At 49.5% G+C, this 21,857-nt stretch overlaps 1 protein-coding gene across 5 annotated transcripts in view; it reads right to left on the bottom strand.

Moving 5' to 3' along the window:
• The window catches only part of OGT (O-linked N-acetylglucosamine (GlcNAc) transferase), a 399,845-nt gene that overhangs the window by 229,966 nt on the left and 148,022 nt on the right, over nt 1-21,857 (bottom strand). For all 5 annotated transcript variants that reach the window (XM_078640248.1, XM_078640247.1, XM_078640246.1 and 2 more), the window contains one exon: nt 10,425-10,583. In XM_078640248.1, the coding sequence (XP_078496374.1) occupies nt 10,425-10,583 (159 nt within the window). The remainder of the gene's footprint in view (nt 1-10,424; nt 10,584-21,857) is intronic.

Raw genomic sequence — 21,857 nt, 5'->3', positions numbered from 1 at the left:
ACCTGAAGTCTACTTCCAAGCCGACCCCGACCTCTAGCGTCTCGATCTCTTCCTGGCATCCTTACCCTTCAATTTGGCAACAAAAAGTTTTGCTTCACGTTCCTGAAGAGCCTTTGGGTTCATCTTCAAACAGGATCGACAACCTTGGACGTCGCGATCCGAACCCAGACACCATAGACCGTCACCATGCGGATCCGTAATGGACATACTCTTTCCGCATGAATCACACGGCTTAAACCCAGTCTTCTTCGACGACATCACTACAGAAGACAGGAACACGAAGAGATACAGAAAAACTCTCAATAGTAACAAAGTTACTATCAACTCAACAGAAGATCCTTTGAAACCGTTAGCGTCGACGACGCGGAAAAAAGGGAACTGATTCATCACGCCGACGTAGGCCTAATAAGGAGTCAGTGACGTCAGTCAGAGTCGCGCGCGATGTCGTCCTCCTATGACGTCGTCCACGCCAGCGTGCTACAAAAGAATTTTCCGAACGCTGCTGACGCAGGGTCATATTCACAAGGTGAGGAATCCACTGGCAGATGTATCCATCAGAAATCCAGGTTCTGTACGAGTCGGTAGCCCTGTCCGTCTACAGCGTTGCTGAAAGAACAGAGTAACAAATCCAGTGGACCGCGACGGTCCGGGCCCACTCAAATGTCGACAGACTCAGTCACAGTACCTTTTACTTGATGCGGCCAGCACGGACGTGCAAGCCGGTTCCGGTGTTCATCGCTGTGCAGAAAAGAAAGCGTTGCAGGATGCGTTGTCCCTCGATGCAGTGCAGGCAGTGGCCCGTTGACAGTCGGTGGATCCAAGGCGTGCGTTGCAGGGCGAGATGGTTGCTTCGCTGCAGTGCTTCAGCTTGCGGTGCGGCGACAGAGCTGGAGTTCGGGAGATGGCGTCGATCAGTCCGGACAGAGGTGCGAGGAGGTGCCCAACTCCGGTGCGTTCACAGGACTCTTAGTCAGCAGCAGTGACCACGACGGTCAGACCAGTACGAATCGGTGTAGCGAGGCGTTGCATGTCGCGGTGTCCACCAGTCATGGTGCAGGCAATGAAATGAAATGAAAAATTGCACTTATATAGCGCCCGACTACCCGGAGGCAATGGTTCGGTGACGGCGTCAGGACGGAGTCGGTGAGCTCAGACCTTGCGTTGTTCGAGGCGGACGTTGGTCGATGCGGTGCCTACAGGACACCGTGCCGGTCGTGAGAGTCGGTCACAGCTCCCTGCCTCTGTAGCCACTGAAACAACGTTTCCAGCAGCAATCCACAAAGGCTGGTGAAGTCTACTGGTCCGGAGACTTCGGTCAGGTGGCAAGCTCTCTTCCAAGCCCTAGGAGATCTTTCACAAGTTGAAAATAAAGTACACAAAGTTCGTTCTCCTTCCATTGGCAGTCAGGCAACCACTGCAGGCCAATCCCCCAAGCAGCACTTCAGCTTGGGAATAGTCTCTCCTCAGTTTCTCCAGGTTCCTCTACTCAGCAAAGGTTTCTCCTTGTAGTCCAAAAGTGATCTAATTTCATGGGATAAGGGTCCCAATATTTATACCCCCAAATCCTTTGTTCTCTGAGGGGAGAGGGGCCTGTGCCTAGTCCAAACCAGTTCTGAAGCACTCTGTTTACCAGACTTCTCCTTTCCTTTCACAGTGCCGGGCAGGAAAATCAGACGCCCCACAGGAGGTGGAGCCAGCATTGTAGAAGGCAGGCAGAGCCCTATTCAAGGTTCAGGTGAAACTCCTCCCTCCCATTAGATGCAGATCTCTCCATTCACCACTGGGGTGACTCATACTGTCTCTTGGAATCCCCCAGCCCGGTCACTCACAAAACCAGACAAAGGAATACACAACCTTGCAGAGGCAGGCTTGAAATGTCAGGCAAGCAAATACCTACTTTCTAAAAGTGATATTTGCAAACACAATATTAAAATAAACTTCACTAAAAGATGCATTTTATTATTCTCAGTCCAGGCATACTAAACTCGAATTTCTACCATGTTATCCGAGTCTGTTCGCATTATAAAATGTGACAATTCTTTCGGTCCATTCTGGCCTATGGAGAACAGGTAGCCTTGCAATAGTGAAAAACGAAAATGGCTGTAATTCACCATTAGGACATGCCACACACATCAGGGCTTGTCCTACCTTATACTTACAATTCACCCTGCCCTTGGGCCTACCATAGGGGTGTCTGATATGAAGCAAAGGGAAGGCTCAGGGACTGGCAAGTGGGTGCAATTGCCCAGTCAGCATAACAGTACCAGACTGCACACAGGCTCTGCAATGGCAGACCTTGGACACATATTACAAGGCTGCTTCTGTGGGTGGCACAACCAGTGCTGCAAGCCCACTAGCAGCATTTGGATTTACATGCCCTGGGCACACTCAGTGCACTGTACTAGGGTCTGACATGTAAACAAAATAGTCAATCATGGAATCACTAATTAATAATTTCATTTACAAAAGGGAGCACTTGCACTGTGGCACTGGACAGCAGTGGCACAGTGCCCAAACATCTAACACCAGCAAAAAGACATGAGGCGAAGCAAAAATGGAAGGGAGACCCACGCCAATGGTGCCAGGTCTAACACGTGTACCCTCCAGCTGAAATGTGGGGAGAACTACCCTACCTCCTGGGAGTTCTCATCACTAAGGGGGGAAAAGCTGGACAGACCATCAGCGTTGGCGTGTTCTGTACTAGGGCGGTGTTCCACCGTAAAGTCCATACCCTGTAGGGAAATGGACCACCTCAACAGCTTTGGATTCTCACTCCTCATCTGCATCAACCATCTGAGGGTCTGTGGCCTGTCTGAACCCAGAAGTGAGTCCCAAACAGGTATGGTCTCAGCTTCTTCAGTGCCCAGACCACAGCACATGCCTCACACTCAATAGCACTCCACCTCACCTTCTACTGATGAAGGCTACAGGTTGATCCAGGCCCTCTTCATTCATCTGTGACATAACAGCCCCCACACCATGCTCTGAAGTGTCTATTTGAACGATTAACTCTTTGGAGAAGTTGGGTGCCAGGAGCACGGGCACCGTGCACCTGGCAGCTTTCAGGGCATCAAAAGCTTTCTGACAGGTGTCAGCCCGAATCACTTTCTTGGGCTGCTTCCTGGAAGTCAGCTCTGTCAAGGGTGCAACAATGATGCCATACCCCTTGACAAACCTCCTGTAGTACCCTGTGAGTCCTAAAAAGGCCCTCACCTCTGTCTGGGTTTTGCGGGTTCCCAAGCCAGGACGGTTTCAATCTTGTGTTGTAGGGACGCCACCTGGCCGCTCTCAACTTGGTGTCCCAAGTACACCACAGAACCCTGCCCGATCTGGCACTTACTCGCCTAGATCTTGAGGTCTGCCCTCCGCAGCACCAACACCACTTCCCAGAGGTGGCGCAGATGTTCCTCCAAACTGACGCTGAACACTGCGATGTCATCCAGGTAGGCGCCACTGAATTCCTCCAATCCAACAAACACCTGGTTGACCAACCTCTGAAAGGTGGCAGGGGCATTCTTCATCCCAAAGAGTAAGTGTTGTATCCAAGTCCCAGCATAAAAATGGCAAAATTATCAGTCAAATCAACATCTCGCAATTACCATAAAAAGTGGGGAAGGTGTGGTTTTCGGGCTGCTAACAAGGTGGTAACCTTAATGGCACAGAGTAAATTTTTCAAGTAATCTGTCAGCATTTTTAAGATTTCATTTAAAAAATGAATATGCTACTTACCAGTATGCATCTGTTCTTGGCATGTAGGGCTGCTAACATTCATATCTTAGCATTAGATCGCCGCCTAGTGTTGGGTCCGGATGATCGCACATTGTTGTCCTGGAAGAGTCTTCGAAGTATCCTGAGATAGGTGGCTCCTCCCCTGGACTACAGTGCGCATGGGCATCGGCTCCATCCCCAGATTGTTTTTCGCCATTGTGGCAGAAGATGGAGTGAAAAGTGTAAAGGATGTCCATGCTAATGATTGAATACAATAGTATATCTGCAGCTGCGACAGGCACCGGGGAGGAGGGTGGGCGATATGAATGTTAGCAGCCCTACATGCCAAGAACAGATGCATACTGGTAAGTAGCATATTCAGTTCGAGGCATGTGGGCTGCTAAATTCATATCTTAGGATAGAATACATAGCAGTCCCTCCATCAGCGGCGGTTGCCCGTGCCAGCTGCAGAAACCTGAAAAAGTGTTTTGAGAACAGCCTGTCCTACAGCAGCTTGCTGCTTGGAATGTACATCAACACAGTAGTGTTTTGTAAAGGTATGTGGTGTAACCCACGTGGCTGCTCTGCAAATATCCTCTAAAGGAATGTTCCCCAGGAAAGCCATGGATGCCCCCAATTTGTGTGTGGAGTGCGCCCTTGGGGGTATTGTTAAAGTGCGCTTGGCCTTTTGATAACATATCTGGATGCACTTAACAATCCACCTGGCTATTCCTGCTTTGGAAATAGGGTTGCCTTTGTGTTGTGGTGCGAAGGCAACAAAAAGTTGTTTTGTCTTTCTAAAGGGTTGTGTCCTGTCTATGTAGTACATCAACGCCCTCCGTACATCTAAGGTATGGAGCATTCTTTCCGCCACCGTTTGTGGGTTTTGAAAGAATGCCGGCAAGTCAATAGTTTGGTTGAGATGAAACTGTGACACCACCTTCGGAAGGAATTTGGGGTTAGTGCGTAGCACTACCCTATTTGGATGAATCTGAATGAATGGCTCTTGGATTGTGAGCGCTTGTAGCTCACTAACACGCCTCAGTGACGTAATAGCTATTAGGAAAGCCACTTTCCACGTTAGGAACTGGAGTTCACACGAGTGCAGTGGCTCAAAAGGTGGTCCCATCAGTCTGGTGAGGACCACATTGAGGTTCCACACCGGAGCTGGTGGTGTTCTTGGGGGAATGACTCGTTTCAGGCCTTCAAGAAAGGCTTTAATGGCAGGCACTCTGAAGACAGAGAGATGCTGCCTGTTCTGAAGATAAGCCGCTATGGCGGATAGATGTATCCGAATGGAAGTGTACGCTAGATTGCACTTGTAAAGATGCAACAGATAGCAAATGATGTCAGGGATAGATGCATCTAGCGGGTTGATGTCATTGGCTGTACAGTAAATGACAAAACGCTTCCATTTCGCAGCATAGCATGCTCTGGTAGTTGGCTTCCTTGCCTCCTTGATGATATCCATGCATTCCGGAGGTAGGTTAAGGTATCCAAACTCTAGGACTTCAGGAGCCAGATCGCCAGGTTGAGCTGTTGCGGATCTGGATGCTGAATTTCTCCATGGTTCTGCGTCAAAAGTCTGGGCGTGAGGCGCAGTCTTTGATGCGGTACCACTGAGAGTTCGAGGAACGTGGTGTACCATGCTTGGCGTGCCCACGTTGGAGCAACTAGGATGAGAGTCATCGCGTGCTGCCTTAGCTTTCTTGCCACCAGCGGTATCAGAGGGGCTGGCGGAAAAGCGTACGCAAATTTGCCTGACCCGTTCATCCATATCGCATTCCCCTGCGACTGTGGGTGAGGGAACCTGGCGGCAAAGTGTTGGCATTTTGCGTTTTCTTTTGTGGCAAACAGGTCTATCTCCGGATGACCCCACTGCTGGAAGTACAGGTGGAGGACAGATGGGTGTATCTCCCACTCGTGCATTTGATGGCTGTACCTGCTGAGCAGATCCGCCATCTGATTGTCCTTTCCTGGGAGGTGTTCTGCCATGAGGAAAATGTTCCTCTGAATGGCCCACTTCCACATGCTCTGAGCCAGATGAGACAGCTGTGGCGAGTGGGTGCCTCCCTGCTTTTGAATGTAGTACATCGCGGTCATGTTGTCCGTCCGGACTAACACTACCTTGTTGCACAGATGTACAATGAAGGACTTGATCGCCATGAAGATTGCCATCAGTTCCAGATAGTTGATGTGCATCTTTTGTTGCTGCGTCGTCCATAGTCCCTGCACTGTGTAAGTGAGCAGATGAGCTCCCCATCCCTGGAGAGATGCGTCCGTTGTCAGGATGACCTGTGGCACTGGCTCTTGGAACAGTCGGCCCTTGCAAAGGTTGTGTGGAGTCCACCAATGCAGAGAGTCGTATGCCCGACTGGTAACCAACACTAGGTCTGTCAATTGTCCCTGAGCCTGTGTCCACTGATTCGCTAAGCACTCCTGGAGCGGGCGCATATGTAACCGTGCGTGAGGGACTATGAAGATGCAGGAGGCCATCATGCCTATCAACTGCATGAACACTCTCGCTGGAAGCGAGTGTTGTGGTCTGAACTTCTGGATTAGAGACTGCATGCTGTCTATCCTGACTTGGTTTGGTTGAGCCATGGCCGTCAGGGTATTGATCGTCGCACCTAGAAACTGCCGGACATGTGCCGGCTGAAGATGCGACTTTGGGTAGTTCAACGAGAAACCTAGATTGTGAAGGAGGTGATTGGTGGTCGACATGTCCGCGGCGCACCGTTGTTCCGACTTGGCTTGAACGAGCCAGTCGTCCAGGTAGGGGTAGACATGGATGTTCTGCCTCCTGAGGTGCGCTGCCACTGTCGCCAGACATTTGGTAAACACCCTTGGGGCTGTGGTGACTCCGAAGGGTAGGACCTTGAACTGGTAATGCCGGCCTTGAATAGTGAACCTGAGGTATTTCCTGTGGGACGGGTGTAGTGGAATGTGGAAATAAGCATCCTTGAGATCTAAGGTTGCTAAGAAGTCCCCTTGGTTTAACAAGGGAAGAATCTGTTGCAGTGTGAGCATATGGAAATGTTCTGACAGTATATACAGGTTGAGGGGACGTAGATCTAGAATGGGTCTGAGAGATCCGTCCTTCTTTGGAATAAGGAAGTACAGGGAGTACACCCCTGTGCCTTCCTCCTCCACCGGCACGAGCTCGATTGCGCCTTTTTGCAGCATCACCACTACCTCCTGCTGCAATAAGTGCAAGTGCTCTGCGGACATAGGCCGTTGCCTTGGTGGAATGTTGGGTGGAGTGGATTTTAACTCTAGACAATAACCGTAATGTACAAGTTGTCGCACCCACCTGTCTGTGGTGATGTTTCTCCAGACGGGCAGGAACTGCTGCAGTCTCCCCCCGACAGGTGTTAAGTGGTCGGGGGGCAGTGACAGAGAGTCACTGTTTGCTTGGGGTAGAGGAGCGGGAGTTGTTGTTTCCTCTGCCGCGACCTCTGTTGCTGTTATTTCTGTAACCTCCCTTGTTCTGTTTTGTGAACGAGGATTGTGCTCCACCTCTTGAGAATTGCGATTGTTGACCCATTTGTCCTCTGGTGACTCCACGTGCACCTGAGCGACGAAAATTATTGCCACGAAACTGTTGTGACTGTAGGGCCCCCATGGACTTAGCAGTTTGTGTCCTTTTTTATCTTTGAGGGTGGTGTCAACATCTGGACCAAACAGTCGATCAGGATTGACTGGCTGATTAAGGATGGTTGTCTGAATATTAGGTTTAAACCCAGATATGCGGAGCCAAGCTTGTCGTCTCAGCATGACGCTAGTGTTGATCGCCCTAGCTGCTGTGTCTGCGGCGTCAAGTGCACACTTGATGGCTGCGTTGGAGATCAATTTGCCTTCCTCTATAAGCAGTTTTGTGCCCTCTTGAAACTGTGGAGGCAGGTGTTGTACAATCTGCTCTAGGGTGTCGTAGTGCGCCCTATCGTAACGTGCTAAGAGTGCTTGTGTATTAGAAATACGCCAAAAGTTAGCAGCCTGTGCAGCTACTCTTTTGCCCCCTGCCTCTAGCACTTTGGACTCCTTATCCGGGGGAGGAGCTTCACCCGTTGTTTGGGAGTTGGCCCTTTTGCGGGCATTGGCGACCCCTAGGGAGTCTAGCGGCAACTGTCCCCAAATGTATGCAGGGTCTGCAGGTGCTGGTCTGTACTTTTTTTCAATACGTGGATTGACCACTCTCGCCCTGGTAGGTTCTTTAAAGATGTCCGCAGCATGTTTGAGGACTCCCTTGAGCATAGGCAGTGTCTTTACAGTCCTCTCAGAGACTGAAAAGGTGTCAAAGAGAAAGTCTTCTTCAACCGGGTCAGCATGCATGTCCACATCATGATTAGCAGCTGCCCTCTCAATTAGTGCATGAAATCCTGCAGAATCCTCTGTTGGGGATGCACGTGCACTGAAAGGTTGTGGGTCTTGCCCCACACTCTGGGTGCCTTGGTCACCAATGTCATCATATGCATCTGGATGATTGATGGGGAAGGTGTACTGGTCCTCTTCATCATATCCCTCACCCTCAGATTGTTCTGGTGAGGGAGTAGGGCTTCTTCTAGGAGGAGGCTGGATAGGCTCTATGAGGTTAGAAGCGTCCTGAGGAACCCTTTTTTTCTTCAGTGGGATGACATAGGAGTCCAGAGGCTCTGAAGTGATCCTCCTTTTGTATAGGGTTAATTTGCCTGTGTTGGCGTCGATGAAGTGCTCCGAATCGTCCTCTGATTCGAGTTCTCGACCTGAAGGTGCTCCTGCCGTAGAAGAATCCGACTTCTTTGGCGTCGATTTAGTGGAAAAAGCCTTCGGAGCCTCTTTCGGCGGCAGAAGGAAGAGAAGCTTACTCTTAGGCTTTGCCGGAGCGTCCTTCGGCGTCTGAGGCGACGGCAACGGAGCCGACGTAGCAGCGGCCTTGTCCCTGATTCTCTGTAGCGAAGCGGCGATGGGGGACGCTTCACTCACAGTGGCTTTTGGCGCCGACGAGGATGTCTTGACCTTCCCCTCGGATCCGACGTCATGGTGGCCTTTCTTAGGTTTGGACGCCGATGCTGTTGTCGCTGACCCAGAGTCCTTGGATCGATGCGCAGATGTGCCAGCTGTCGATCTGTGCGCCTGCGTCGGTTCCGTGTCCACTACGCGACCGACTAACGGAGTCCCAGGCGTAGCTGGAGCCGTGCTGCTGGCCTTGGCGTGCTTAGACGGTGTCGCTGCGGTTGATCCGTGCCGACCACCCTTTGTAGAGGATCTCTCCTCTTGCGCCGCTTTTGACCCTTTTGAATCGACCGACTTCTTCAACTTCTGCGGACCGGAGGTCGACGGAGCCGATGCGGCGGGTGCAGTAGTTTTCTGTGGGCCGGCCGCCATTTTAGGGACGCTAGAGTCCATAAGTTTCGGTTTCGTTTTCGGGTCGGCCATTTTAGGTGTAGTCGACACCGTAGGTTTCGGTTTCGGTTTCGATGTGGCCTGCTCAGCAAGTACGTCCGTGGCCGGGCCTGATGGCGGGGCCGTGGCTTGCGGCACGGGGTCTTGGGTAAGGCCGACTGGCGATCCCGTGACCCGATCGTGATCCTCGAAACCTTCGGGGCATAGCTCGTCCCCTGAGCTATCTTCCGCGGCCCCATAAATCTCTTCGACGTCCCCTACCTCGTCGACGTATTCAAGGCCTTGATCCGCGACTCCGTCGTCGTCCACCGGATCCGCCTCGACCTCCGTTTCGGGTGGGGATATCTGGAGATGATGACCCTGTTCATCTTCTTCTTGGTCGCCGAAGATGTTTTCTGGATCCGGGGCCGCTTGTCTGGCCTCCAGGCGCACCGGAGCTTAAGAGTCTTCTTAGACCGGAACTGAGCGCAAGCCTTGCACTTGCCGTCGTCATGGTCCGGTGAAAGGCACTTGTTACAGACCGGGTGCAGGTCTACATGTGGGTACTTAGACCCACAGAGCGGACAGTACTTAAACGGACTCCGCTCCATGCTGGAAAGTTGCGGTCGTGTCGCGATGAGAAGGCCTCGACGTCCGAAGAGTGAAAAACTCCGCTGAATCCAACTCCAAGAGTTGGAAGAACTCGAGACCGTGCGCAAACAATACCGACGCTATAAAATACAAGACCTTTTGGCCTTAAAAGGCAGTTTTACTCGGTTCCGACAGAGAGAAGTCGAGACCGCATCCGAACCCAATGGCGGAAAAAAACAATCTGGGGATGGAGCCGATGCCCATGCGCACTGTAGTCCAGGGGAGGAGCCACCTATCTCAGGATACTTCGAAGACTCTTCCAGGACAACAATGTGCAATCATCCGGACCCAACACTAGGCGGCGATCTAATGCTAAGATATGAATTTAGCAGCCCACATGCCTCGAACAGGTGTTATCAGATTCCTACACGTTTAAGGATGCTGTGTCATGTGTCGGATGAATTTCGATGACAATCATATGGAGAGAAATATCAAAGAACATTATGCAGGATGTGTAACTTGCAAAGGCATTTCGACATCAGAACAGAGAGGAATATATTAGTGATTCTTCACAGAAATATAGTCGAATGGGTGGAAAAATGGAGGTCACGCCCATCTCACGCTCAGGATGAAACTGAAAATTGACAAAATATAGAATCCTATCAATGCTGAAGCACACAACCATACTGTGGGTCCAAAAAGGCACTTCGATAAGAGCAAATAAGCTGGTTAACAGTGATTGTGCACCAACATTTAATGCTTACCTCAAATTTGTCCGGGTCATGCATGCCAGGGATAGACTGCATTAGATGGGAGGTTGGGTGATTTCCAAAGTCTGAACTAACGTAACCAACACGCAGCCTGCCTTCGCTCGCTTTCAGGTCTTTTGGGTGCTCGTAAGGTGGCTTGTGAAGGACATTAATCTGCAAAATATATCACAGTAAGTACAAATTCTGAACACAAATGTGTAAAATGTTAAGCATGTATAGCTGACTGTTGGAAAGTGGGTTATTGGTAGGGGCAAATGTAGGTCTGCCACTGGCAATAAGGCCACGAACACAGCATAGGTCTTAGAACATTAGTCCTATGCTCAACCCTTGGTAACGTGGCTGCGAGCAGAGCGGCTTAACTTCAAAGACAGGTATGTAAAGCATTTAAAAAAACAATTTCAGGAAATAATTAAGACAAAACACAAAATACAAATCCAACACCAGTTTATAAAAATAGGTAATATTATCTTTTAACACCATCGGTGCGGCGCATTTTCCCGCTGTGCGCTAAAGATTCGCATATCCAGCAGTTCATGACGAGCTCAGCTCGTCATGAGCATACGAGAGGTGTACTTCATGATGAGCTGAGCTCGTCATCAGCGCCGAAGGGGTTAAATGACACCAAAACGATAACAAAAATCCACTATAGGGAACCGGAGATGTAAATTTTTAAAGATGAGTCACTTTCTAGTGCTTCGAAACCAACAGTGCCCCTTTGAGTCATTTTGTTTTCTCTGTCAGGGACACACCTTTAGCAAGTATTCTGGATAATTTCTCACCACTGTAGTGTGCCGCCTTCCCCAGCAGGCGGGGTCCAGTTAGAACTCCTTCCTGAAGTTCTTGCGGGTCTCAAAGTATCCAACACAGTCCAAGGTACTGGAATCTCCAAGGAGGGTCATTGAAAGTGTGAGCCTTCAATTCCCACAATCCACTTAACAAAACCCTTACAAACCCATTGGTAGTACTCCAGGCTGGGATTCTTTGTGGTGATGGCCAAGTGAGCTCTGCTAACAAGTAGCCTGCAGGGAGTCCACTCTTTTGTCCTTTTGAAGCAGGTTTGATCCACAGGGATGTAGATTCAAATGGGGCAAAAAGGTGCAATCTTCACAGTTCAGGCCTTTGGAAATGCACATCAAACTCTTCAGCCTGGACCCTTCTGGTTCTCTTAAGTTTTAAGCAGCAGTTCTGAGAGACATCACCCCTCTCAGATACTTATTCAGTGCTCCCTGGGGTCAAGCAGGAGGTCACTCCTATCCAATGAGCTGCAGGGTTCCACCAAGAGGTCTGACTACTTCCTGCAGAGTGTGGCAAAATGCTAACCCAGAAACCAATTTTCTTCCAAAATACAATGTCAGAATTTTCCGCACGGAGAGAAGCCCTGGCTAGACACACCCCTAGGATGGCTATTCTCCATAGTCTCTGCCCCTTGCATCTGCTTATTCCTTCCTTAATCCTAGCATCTGGCTAGAGGTGAACAGGGGTCTTACCCTTCGCTTCAAGTCCATGGTTTAAGACTCCTCCCCCTGCTCTGGCATTCCTATGCCCAGCAACCTCTCCTCCCAGAGAGGCTTTAACCCCAGGCTCACCCACTTATCTCTGACCAATCAGGGCAGACCAGTACAGGGTTGAATTTTAGCTTACAGACAAAAGAAAGTTTTATACCTTCTTGTCTGTACATTTTACAATAAATTCAACAATATCTTATTGTTTGATTTATCACTACCATTCTACCGAGTCTTTTAATCCTAGTTTTATGATTTTTCTTTCTCCAGTTACTAATATCCTTTTCCAACTTTAGCCTATGGCATGGGATTTGCAGTGGGAAAAATGACTTGGTCATTTTTCCGGCACCAGGGCTTATAAAAAATTATTTTATAAGTACACTACATATTTCTACAGGACCCCCACCCCACGAACACATAGGTGATCCTTTAGGGGTTCTGAATACGTACAAATATTGCATTTCCTCCCTCCACAGTGCTCCTACCATTAAAGTCGATTTTGGGCAGCAGTTTATCACAATGTGGGGAGTGAAATCTGCAATTTCACTTTACCCAGGGCATATAAAACTCCTTTTTTCAGGGTCTACCTTATAGATACAGGACCCCCCCACCCCTGGGATGCTTAAGGGAGACCCTCGGGTACGTAATGTGCTCAAACATTGTAGGTTAACCATTTTTAAGTGCCCAAACACAAAAGTCGAATTTGGGCACAATTTACTTTTTAAAAGAAGTCCTACCACACAGAGCCACATTTAATACCTCAGGCTTCAGCAGTGCAAAGTTCTGCTGGCCTCTAAGCTGCCATGCCCTATTTCTACTAGGGACTGATAGGTAGTTTCAATCCCTCTGCCCTAATATGTACTAGGGCCCTATGGGGTAGGTCATGCCAATCACAGGGGTACCCCAACCCTTAGTGTACCCTAGTATAAGTAGGAGTTTTCACTGAATTCTAATGTTTTCCTTTCAGATCAGCACTGGCTCTAGGCCTGGTAAGGCAGAGCCCAGGGTCAGTCAGTCAGTTACCAACAGTACCAGTCAGCAAAAGTTGGGGCGTGCCCAGGGCACAGGATGACTTTGCAACGCCGACCTATTAACTGTTTGTCGGCTGGGATCTGTGAATTGCCGCACATACCAGGTTAGTCTATACATTAATAAGTGAGGGAGTAGGCTTTTGCACCAGAAATCTATTAACTGATGGCACTTGAAAATATTGTTCTGGGCAACACAGAACAATTAGGAAGGGTTTACAGAACGGGGGTCTTGTCTGCCCATTCCAGTCTACTGGGATCAGTCACTTGAATCAGTCTATGTTAAAAGGTTTGCTGAAAGGAGCTCAGAAACTCTTTAAAACAAGCATTTGCAATGCAATAGGTCTCACAGCATTCAAGTTTGAGTTATTGGCCTTGTATAGGACAATGTGTTGAATGAATTTGTTTGCAAACTCTGTATTGGCTGGTGGTGTTTGTGCCTGGTGAAAGTGTGCACTGACGGCTGGTGGTGTGTGCCTGGTGAAAGGGTGCACTGGCGGCTGGTGGTGTGTGCCTGGTGAAAGGGTGCACTGGCGGCTGGTGGTGTGTATGCCTGATGAAAGCGTGTACTGATGGCTAGTGGTGTGTGTGTGCCTGTTGAAAGTGTGCACTGATGGCTGGTGGTGTGTGTGCATGGTGGAAAAGCGTGCACTGACATGTTTAAAAGTAAAGTGCGCCATACTGCGATTGCTACAATAGTTAATTGTGGATGTGTTAACAATTGAAGTGTGCACTGATGGCTGGTGGTGTGTGTGCCTGTAGAAAATGTGCCCGGCGCATTCAGAAAACAGTTGGCAGGCAACAAGAAGTAACCAGCTGGTTCATGTCAGACATGGACCTCTTCCCAAAGAGGGATCTATAAAATGCACCCGACATGAATGAAGCCCCTGCCTCGTGATCACAGTATTCAGCAGTGTCAAAACAGAAAAATGAAGTTAACAAATAGGTGAAATCGCGGGGTACAACCTGCTCATTTCTAATGAGTACTACAGAAAAAAAAACTAACAAATGAGGGGACACCTACCATACACCAAAACAGGCAATAAATACTGTAAACAAAGCTATGTTAAACATTAAATAAACCGGCCGTTTGTATAAAAACAAACGCCTAGCCGAAGGCATTTGATTCAAACAATCACGTTAATGATTTGCAAACCCAAAGCAAAATATAAGGGCAAACCTACGTTGTTCTCGATAAATAAGTTGCTAAAGTATTCTAGAAATGTCAAATGTGCACAGAAGCCACACTCGAAAGGGGCGGCCTATATTCTACCTCTGAGGACGTACTACAGCTCGCACAAGTCGACACTGGTAGAAAAAAAAAAGGATTAGTGCACATCGCTAATAAACTCAATGGCATGGCACACGGCCAACATGCTAGAACAAACAAATAAACAATATGTCCCCGCCTGAAAGAAAAAAAATCATTGTTAGTCAAAGTACACCTGTCAATTCTACAGAAGATGTGATGTGTGCGCTTGGGGAATGGAATTCATGGGCTAGGTATTTCATAGAGTACACACACTCCAGAAGTTCACGTTGGAGAGGCACAAACCAATAGAAAAAGAAATAAACTCACATTGCAACCGACAGTTCCTTTTAAATATGCACATTCTCATGCCAACCACAAAACGCCTGTTCAAGATCACAGGATAGCACCCCAGGGAGTGGACAGCAGTCTATTGTGTAAAAACGAGCAACACTCGGTACTAGCCACCGCTCCGCGCCCGTATTTAGAACTACAAAGTGATGTCAGCAATATGGCGTCTGTAGTCTTTGTTCAGAAGCAACGTGCGGCATGTGTATCTAGGAAAATTCAAAAGGGGAGACAACCTGAGCCCAAAAAGTCTGTCAGTCAAAACCGCACCTCCACAAACGAGTGTAGGGATTTAAAATCCGAATGCTCACCAGATGCGCCACAATGTCCTGACGTGTGATGAACTACAAAATGACGATTCAGAAAAGGGGGTGGTGATGAACAGAGTGTCTGAATTAAGCAGACCACTCTTACCCAGTCCAAAGATCAGGGCTTGATCCATCACCTTTATTTAGCTCAATGCCCCATCCCAGCTCAGAACCTGGCTATATGCAAATTAGTCTGTCCCTGGCCCAGTGCTTCATGGGAACAGGGCAGACCAAACTACCAAGCCAATTCTTCACCAGAAAGGAGACAAGCTTCCGGGGACCGGTTTCTGGCATTTCAGCCGTCGTCGGCCCGGCTTGCTTGAATCCTGATGGAGCAGTGAGCAAGGGACTCATGTCTGAGTATACCCTGCCACACCTATAGTGGCCAAAAACGATTCAGAAAAGGCGGCCAGGTGCTGTCTCCTGGGAAGCGGACCCAGCGACAATAGGTCTCTGGCGGAGACAGCGCTTACGCGCTGTTCAACGCCACGAGACCTAAAAAACATTTTAGGAAAAGTGCCCAGGGCTCCACAGGGGTAACCAAAACGCACCTTCAGCTACGCACATTGCACCTGACTTCCACTACATGCCACTGCACAATAAAGTGATTTATAAATAGTCAGAACTGTAAGCAGAAGGTCAATGTGCCGATATGCCACATATCTGAAGGCAAGAGTAATAAATAAGTAACTTACACCTAGGGAAGCAATTTTTATGATAGAGACTATCCAACCACAGTACAGAACTGTTTAAATACTCTCACATGCATCACACTAGATCTGGAAAATCTTCAGCAGTGCATAGGAAGCTGGCTCTGCATATACTATACCAAAGTGAGGTATAGTGTGCACAGAGTCCAGTGGAACCCCAAGGTAGGTAGAAGCAAAGTTGGATAGCACCTTACACTGTGGTAGCTTGGTCGAGCAGTAAGGTGGTATCAGAGGACAGTGTTAAGCATTTGATGTACACACTCAGTCAGCAAATGAATTCACACTCAGACTGAACTTCAGACCAATTGTTTTTGTATGAAAATATTCTTTTCGTTATTTTATTTTCTAGAACCTAACGGCTAGGGCGCTCGACCTCGGACCTGGGGATCTGGGTTCGAGTCTCGGTAACGACGCCAAAACCTCCTGTGATTCTGGGCAAATCACTTAATCTCCCCGTGCCTAAAATGAAAGTGTGTCCTCATGTAACGTAACCGGAAAATATGTAAAGCGCTCTGATACCTGATTCTGTTCGGGTCTAGTTCGCGTTATATAAAACTCTGCAAAAAAAAAAAAAAGCCTGGCACAGATAAGCAATAAATACAGTAGTAATGCAGTTTGTTAACAGTTTGGATTGTAATTGTGTATGCACTTTGTTTTGACTTGCAGTACTGTTTCAGAGAAATGCAATACTTTGTAAATACAGTACTTAAGACTTGAATGAGCTTTTCAGTAAAATTACAGGTAAGTTATTTTTTAGATTCATTTTCTTACTTAGAGTAGTATACCTGGATACTACTCTGGGACATTTCCTGCAAACAGGTAAGTAAAATCGTTTTTGTTAGTGCAATTTTAAAGAATTCCTTTAGGTTTTCAAACTCCACACTTACAAACTGATAACACTATTGTCCTCCATAGTATAACATTAACTGTTTTTCTTGGAAAAGTTTCTAAGGTAAGTATTTGGTAGTGGGAGTTGAGGTTCTAGGGGTAGACTCAGGCATCCCCAGGGTCAAGGATGCACTGTTGTTGCACCCTCAGCTGCACTAGGGCGGACGGGTGCAGAGTGCTGAGGCCCGATGTTATCCAATAGGGACTAGGGGGCCTCCGGTTGCTGGCAAGCAGGCCACTTGGTTATGGGAGCAAAGCTCCTGGACTCTAGCTCAGGGCAAATGAGGAAACCAAGTAGCACCGAAGGTGCACCCTCAGCGGCACTAGGGCGGCCGGGTGCAGGGTGTTTCGACATCGGGCACCCTGTTTGCAATGAGGAACCTCCGGTTTGCAAAGGCACTGCAGGCTCGTGGACGAAGGTCTTCTGGGTGCGACCACCACTGAGAGGTAAGTTGGGAAGTTAGGGGTTGGTTAGTCACCATCTGTTTGGCTACCGAAGGCAGTGAGGCCTCGGGTGCAGGGGTGCCTTTTGGGGTCAGATCTTACCAGCTCCTGGTCGCGGTTGGGGGGGCCTTCCGGATTTAGGCTGCAGGCATCGGGTGGAGTCTTGAGGCAGGTCAGGGGTCGCCGGATCTCAGATAGGGATTGCCGGGGGGACCTCATTGTGGCGTTTGCCCTCTTGAGCTCGTGCCGTGGACGGCAGGTGCAGAGTGGGGCGGATTCACAGTATCCGGCCAGAACCAGAGATTGCAGATGAACAAATCCAGTGTTAACGGGAGAGACAGTCTGAGGTTGAAGGCAGGCAAGTCATAAGGGGTTTCGAGGTTGCTGGCAGGACACGCCATGATTTCGCAGGAGCAGGTCCAAGGTGGAGAAAGGCTGGTAGGGCTGGGGCCAAGTCAGTGGGCGTCTTCAAATTGTTAGCTGCTGCACGGCTGTTCGGTCCTTCGCCTTGTAGTTTCTTCTTGTCTGTGGAAGCAAGGTTCAGGGGTGCCCCTAAATACTAGATTTAGGGGTGTTACAGGTAGGTAAAAAGCAGGGACCAATGGGTCCATTCCCTGGGGCAGGTACACCCCCTATTATGCCACTCTCCTGTGGGAGGGGGGGCATGAGCCTGTCCTTGGTTGGCTGAGTCCCCCATCTGCAAGGATAGTTGTGCTTCTTCTCGCCTCCCCCACCTGAGGGGTGGAGTTGGCACAGGAGGGCACACCTCTCTTCCTCACTTGTTTTTCCCGCCGGTTCTCCCGCTCAAAGTGGGGGCAGAACTAGTGGGGATCAGCTGCTTACAGCAGCAAGTGGCCTGAGGAAGCTCACAAAGGTGGCAAGCATTTGAAGTTTCCCCTTTGTGAACACTGCCCATCCTGGGGGAGGAGGCTTGGCACCTCGTCCCAGGAAGTGCATTGTTTCAGGCCCCCGAGAGCAGCAGGCTTTCAACCCAGGGGTCCAGAAACAGGTCTGGTGGCGGCAGCTCAGCCTGGACACTAGTGGTAGGTTAGTTTTCAGGGGGCATCTCCAAGATGCCCTGTGTGCATTTTTAATTAAATCCCACACTGGCATCAGTGTGGGTTTAATGTGCTGAGAAGTTCGATACCAAACGTCTCAGTTTTCAGTGTAGCCATTATGGTGCTGTGGAGCTCGTAATGACAACTTCCCAGCACCATATACTCTTAAAGGCAGCACTGCACTTACAATGTCTAAGAATGGGCTTAAGACACTGTAGGGGCACAGGGTTCATGCACCTGTATCCTCACCACTAGTATAGTGCACCCAGCTAGAGGGGCGACTGATCTATGCCAGGGCAATGGGTTGTAGGCATGGCACACAGCGATGTGTGCCATGTCAACTTCACCTTGCTCTGCACTAAGACACGCGGCCTGCAAAGGCAGTGTGTGTGTGTCAGGGTACAGGACCCCTCAGGGTGGCACAATAAGTGCTGCAGCCCTTAGAGGTCTTCCCTGGCCACAGTGCCCTGGGTACCATTTACCAGAGGCTGACCTGTGGCCAGAGAGTGCCAATTGGGTGTACAAGGTACAGTTTTGGAGAAAGAACAGGGCTCTGGGTACCTGATTGGCAGGAGCCCAGGGCACATCAAGTCAAAGTGCATCAGCAGTCTGGCAAACAGTGGAGGAGTTACTGCAACAGAAACCAAGCCTCAGTCCCCTTCTCCAGGGCGAAGGGCAGCTCAATACAGGGGTGTCTTGAGGTCTGATTTCACGATAGCAGGCCACTATCAGTTGGGTAAGGGGGTCTCTGTGCAGAGGCTGCGGGCGAGGTCAGTGAGTCCTGGAGGGGCCAACTCAAGGTGGACTCGGAAGCGCTGGGGGACATCGCTGAGACTGGTGGGCACTCTGATACAGGCCGCAGGCATCTGGTGCAGTAGTGGTTCAAAGCATCTTGGTTTCTTTGTCCTCAGCAGGCTCAGCGTCTCTGGAGCTTCTTTTGAACAAAGCTGCTGTTCACAGGAGATCCAGTCTTTGTTGAAAGCAGCCAGTCCTCTCAGGGGTTATGGAGATAGCTGGCTGCAAGACCAGGAAAGTTTGGCACAGTCTCCCTGAAACCTGCAGACGGGCTGGTAGGGCGGCGCCCAAGTAAATTTTTCTCTGTAGTCTGCTCTGCTGGGCATCTTTCATCCTTCCACTTCATAGGTTGCGGGAATCTGGAATCTTGTTTCAGGGCTGCCCCTATATACTGTATTTAGGGGGTATTTTAGGGGTCTCGAGGTCAGTAGCCAATGGGCTACTAACCTTTGGGTGACTACACCCTTGTGTGCTCACCCCACATGAGGGAGTGGGTACAATCCCTAATCCTGATTGGAGAGTGCCTCATCTGCAAGATGGTGGACACTGAAGAGTGGGCTTCACCTCTCCACCCCCACCTGAGGGGTGGGGTTGACAGAAGTGGGCACAATGTCTGGGCTTTGCTACTTTTGCCACCTGTCTTCCTGTCGAAAAGGAGGAGACACAGGAAGGGGGCAAGCTCCTGATAGCAGGAGAGGCTGGGGGCCGCGTTACAAAGGTGGCAAGGTCGTTGTAGCTCCCCTGCCACAGATGGCTCTTCCTGGCCTGGGGGAGGTTTGAACACCGCCCAGGAAAGGCTTTGTTTCTGGGCTTGGGGAGCCAGGGGTCCAGAAACATGTCTGGTGGTGGCAGGCTGTTTTTTTTTCAGGGGGCATCTCGAAGATACCCTCTGAAAACATTGTATAATAAATCCTACACTAGCATCAGTGTGGGTTTATTATGTTGAGTAGTTTGCTAAAAAACTTCCCAGAATTCAGTAAAGCTATGATGGTGCTGTGGAGTTCGCAATGACAAACTCACACCACCATTTACTCTTTATGGGTTTACTGCACTTACAATGTCTTAGAATCGACTTGGACACTTTAGGGGCACACTGTTCATCCAACTGTACCAGCACCAGTGGTATAGCACACCCAGCTAGAGGGGTATCTTACCTATACCATAGGCAGTGGGTTGCATGCATGGCACAGTTGTGTGCCATTTAGACTTCACTTTTCTGTGGCCAGCGAGGTGCCAATTGGGGGTACAAAAGTACAGTTTTGGGAAAGAACGTAGGCTTTTTTCTTAGGTCCTCGCAGATCCAGTTTCTAGGTCTGTGGGAGCCATTTAAATACTACATTTAGGATGCGTTTTAGGGGAGTAGGAGGTGGGGGGAAAATGGGCACTTTACCTTGGGAGATTACACGTTTTATTATGCTACCCTTTTGTGGGGTCTCCCCATTTTCATGATGGCAGGGACTTACGGTTGTACTTCACCTCCCGTCCTCACCTTAGGGCAGGGGTTGGCCCACCTCCTTTAGATTTGAATCTTGGCTGCCTAAAGGGGGGTACTAGCAGCAGAGACTAGCGGTGGCATTAAAAAGGTGGCAGGGCCTTTGAAGCTTCCCTCTTCAAGCACAGGCCCATCTGCGACACCGCTACCCAGGATGTGCATTGCTACTGGTCCCAGAGAGCGGGAGCTCTCTACCTTGGGGTCCAGAAACATGTCTGGTGGTGGCTGCCTACAGCCGGTCAGAGACCACACTGGGGTTGGTAGGTATTTAGGGGGCACCTCTGAAGTGCCTTCTGAGTACATGGTACAATAAATCCCACAATTGCATCAGTTGGATTTATTGTAAGGAGTAGTTTGGTAGAAAACACTCCTGTGTTCATTGAGGCCCTCATTGTGGTGTGGAACTCGAGTTGTCAAGTTCCCAGGCCAAGTACTCTATAGCTTACCTGGCACTTTCAATATTAGGAAAATGGACCCCAATATTTTAGGGGCATATCTGCTCATGAAGATATGGCCTCACCGGCACACTGCCTTGAGACTGAGGCCTGCCAGAGGGGTGACTTAACTATGCCTACAGGTAGTGCTGGCTGGCATGGTAGTTTTCTTTGTTGTTTTCTCCCTCGCAAGGGTATGGCCCCGTGAGGGGCGGGGGTGGGGGGGTGCCATTGTCGATCTGTCACTCGAGTTCCTGCGGGAACTGCAACAACGCAAACGGTGAATCGCTGGATGGTGCCTGTTTGCACAGGGTGGTCACTCCTTGACCACAAGGGATATTCTTCAGTCTTCTACGTCTAATAGGATGTCGAAGGTTCCAGAGTGTTGTCTCATAAGTTTGTCAGGATAATCTGATGTGCATTGGCATGCATCCCACCTTTAATCCAAATCTGGGGGCTGGATTACCAGCTAGGTCCCTCCTATGGATGGGACCCAGGAAGGAGGTGGTTACACCCCTTTCCCTTTGTCCAGTTTACCGCCAGAGCTGGGGCGCCCCAGGACCGGTTTGACTGGATTTTGAATGGACACCTTGTGTGCCCCAGGCAGTGTCTAGTTTCTTTCAACCCTCCCTGCTCCAATCCACTATCTCCTGTCTGGGGTGGTGTAGCACCTCCCTGTGATAGGAAACCCTTTGTCCAGGCCTCCCCTGCCAAGTTTCGGTCAGCAGCAGGAGGTCAGACTTGTGTCGGGGCAGCAGCATCCATTTTGTGATGCTGAGGCTCTGGTTAGGATTAACCGCGTTTTAAGTAAAGTAACATGTCTTCTCCCTCTAGAAGGGTGGAATGCCATCCCCGCCGCCAGAACTGGTGAGGGGGTAGTATTCCAAAGTGTATGACACGACATGTTTTGATAAAGCCAAACCAAAGTTAGCGATAACCGCGAGGATTATAATGCACTTAAGAGTATATGGTTTGGCAATATCCTGGAACAGCAGTAAGGAATTGGTTCCGACCACTGCAGACAGGCTCAGCTCATGCTAGGGCACCATCTCACATAAAACCAAGCCCTCTGCCTCCAGGATTGTTAAGGCCTGCCATAGGAGTGACTGATAGGTATATATGTGTCCAGATATAGGTTTAGATATAGGTATACTATACCTAAGCAAGAGGT

Source organism: Lissotriton helveticus, chromosome 4_2 (genome assembly GCF_964261635.1).
Source record: "Lissotriton helveticus chromosome 4_2, aLisHel1.1, whole genome shotgun sequence".
In the NCBI taxonomy this organism is placed as follows: domain Eukaryota; kingdom Metazoa; phylum Chordata; class Amphibia; order Caudata; family Salamandridae; genus Lissotriton; species Lissotriton helveticus.
Note: the sequence above shows the minus strand (reverse complement) of the source record. Positions and strands in the feature narration are given on the sequence as shown.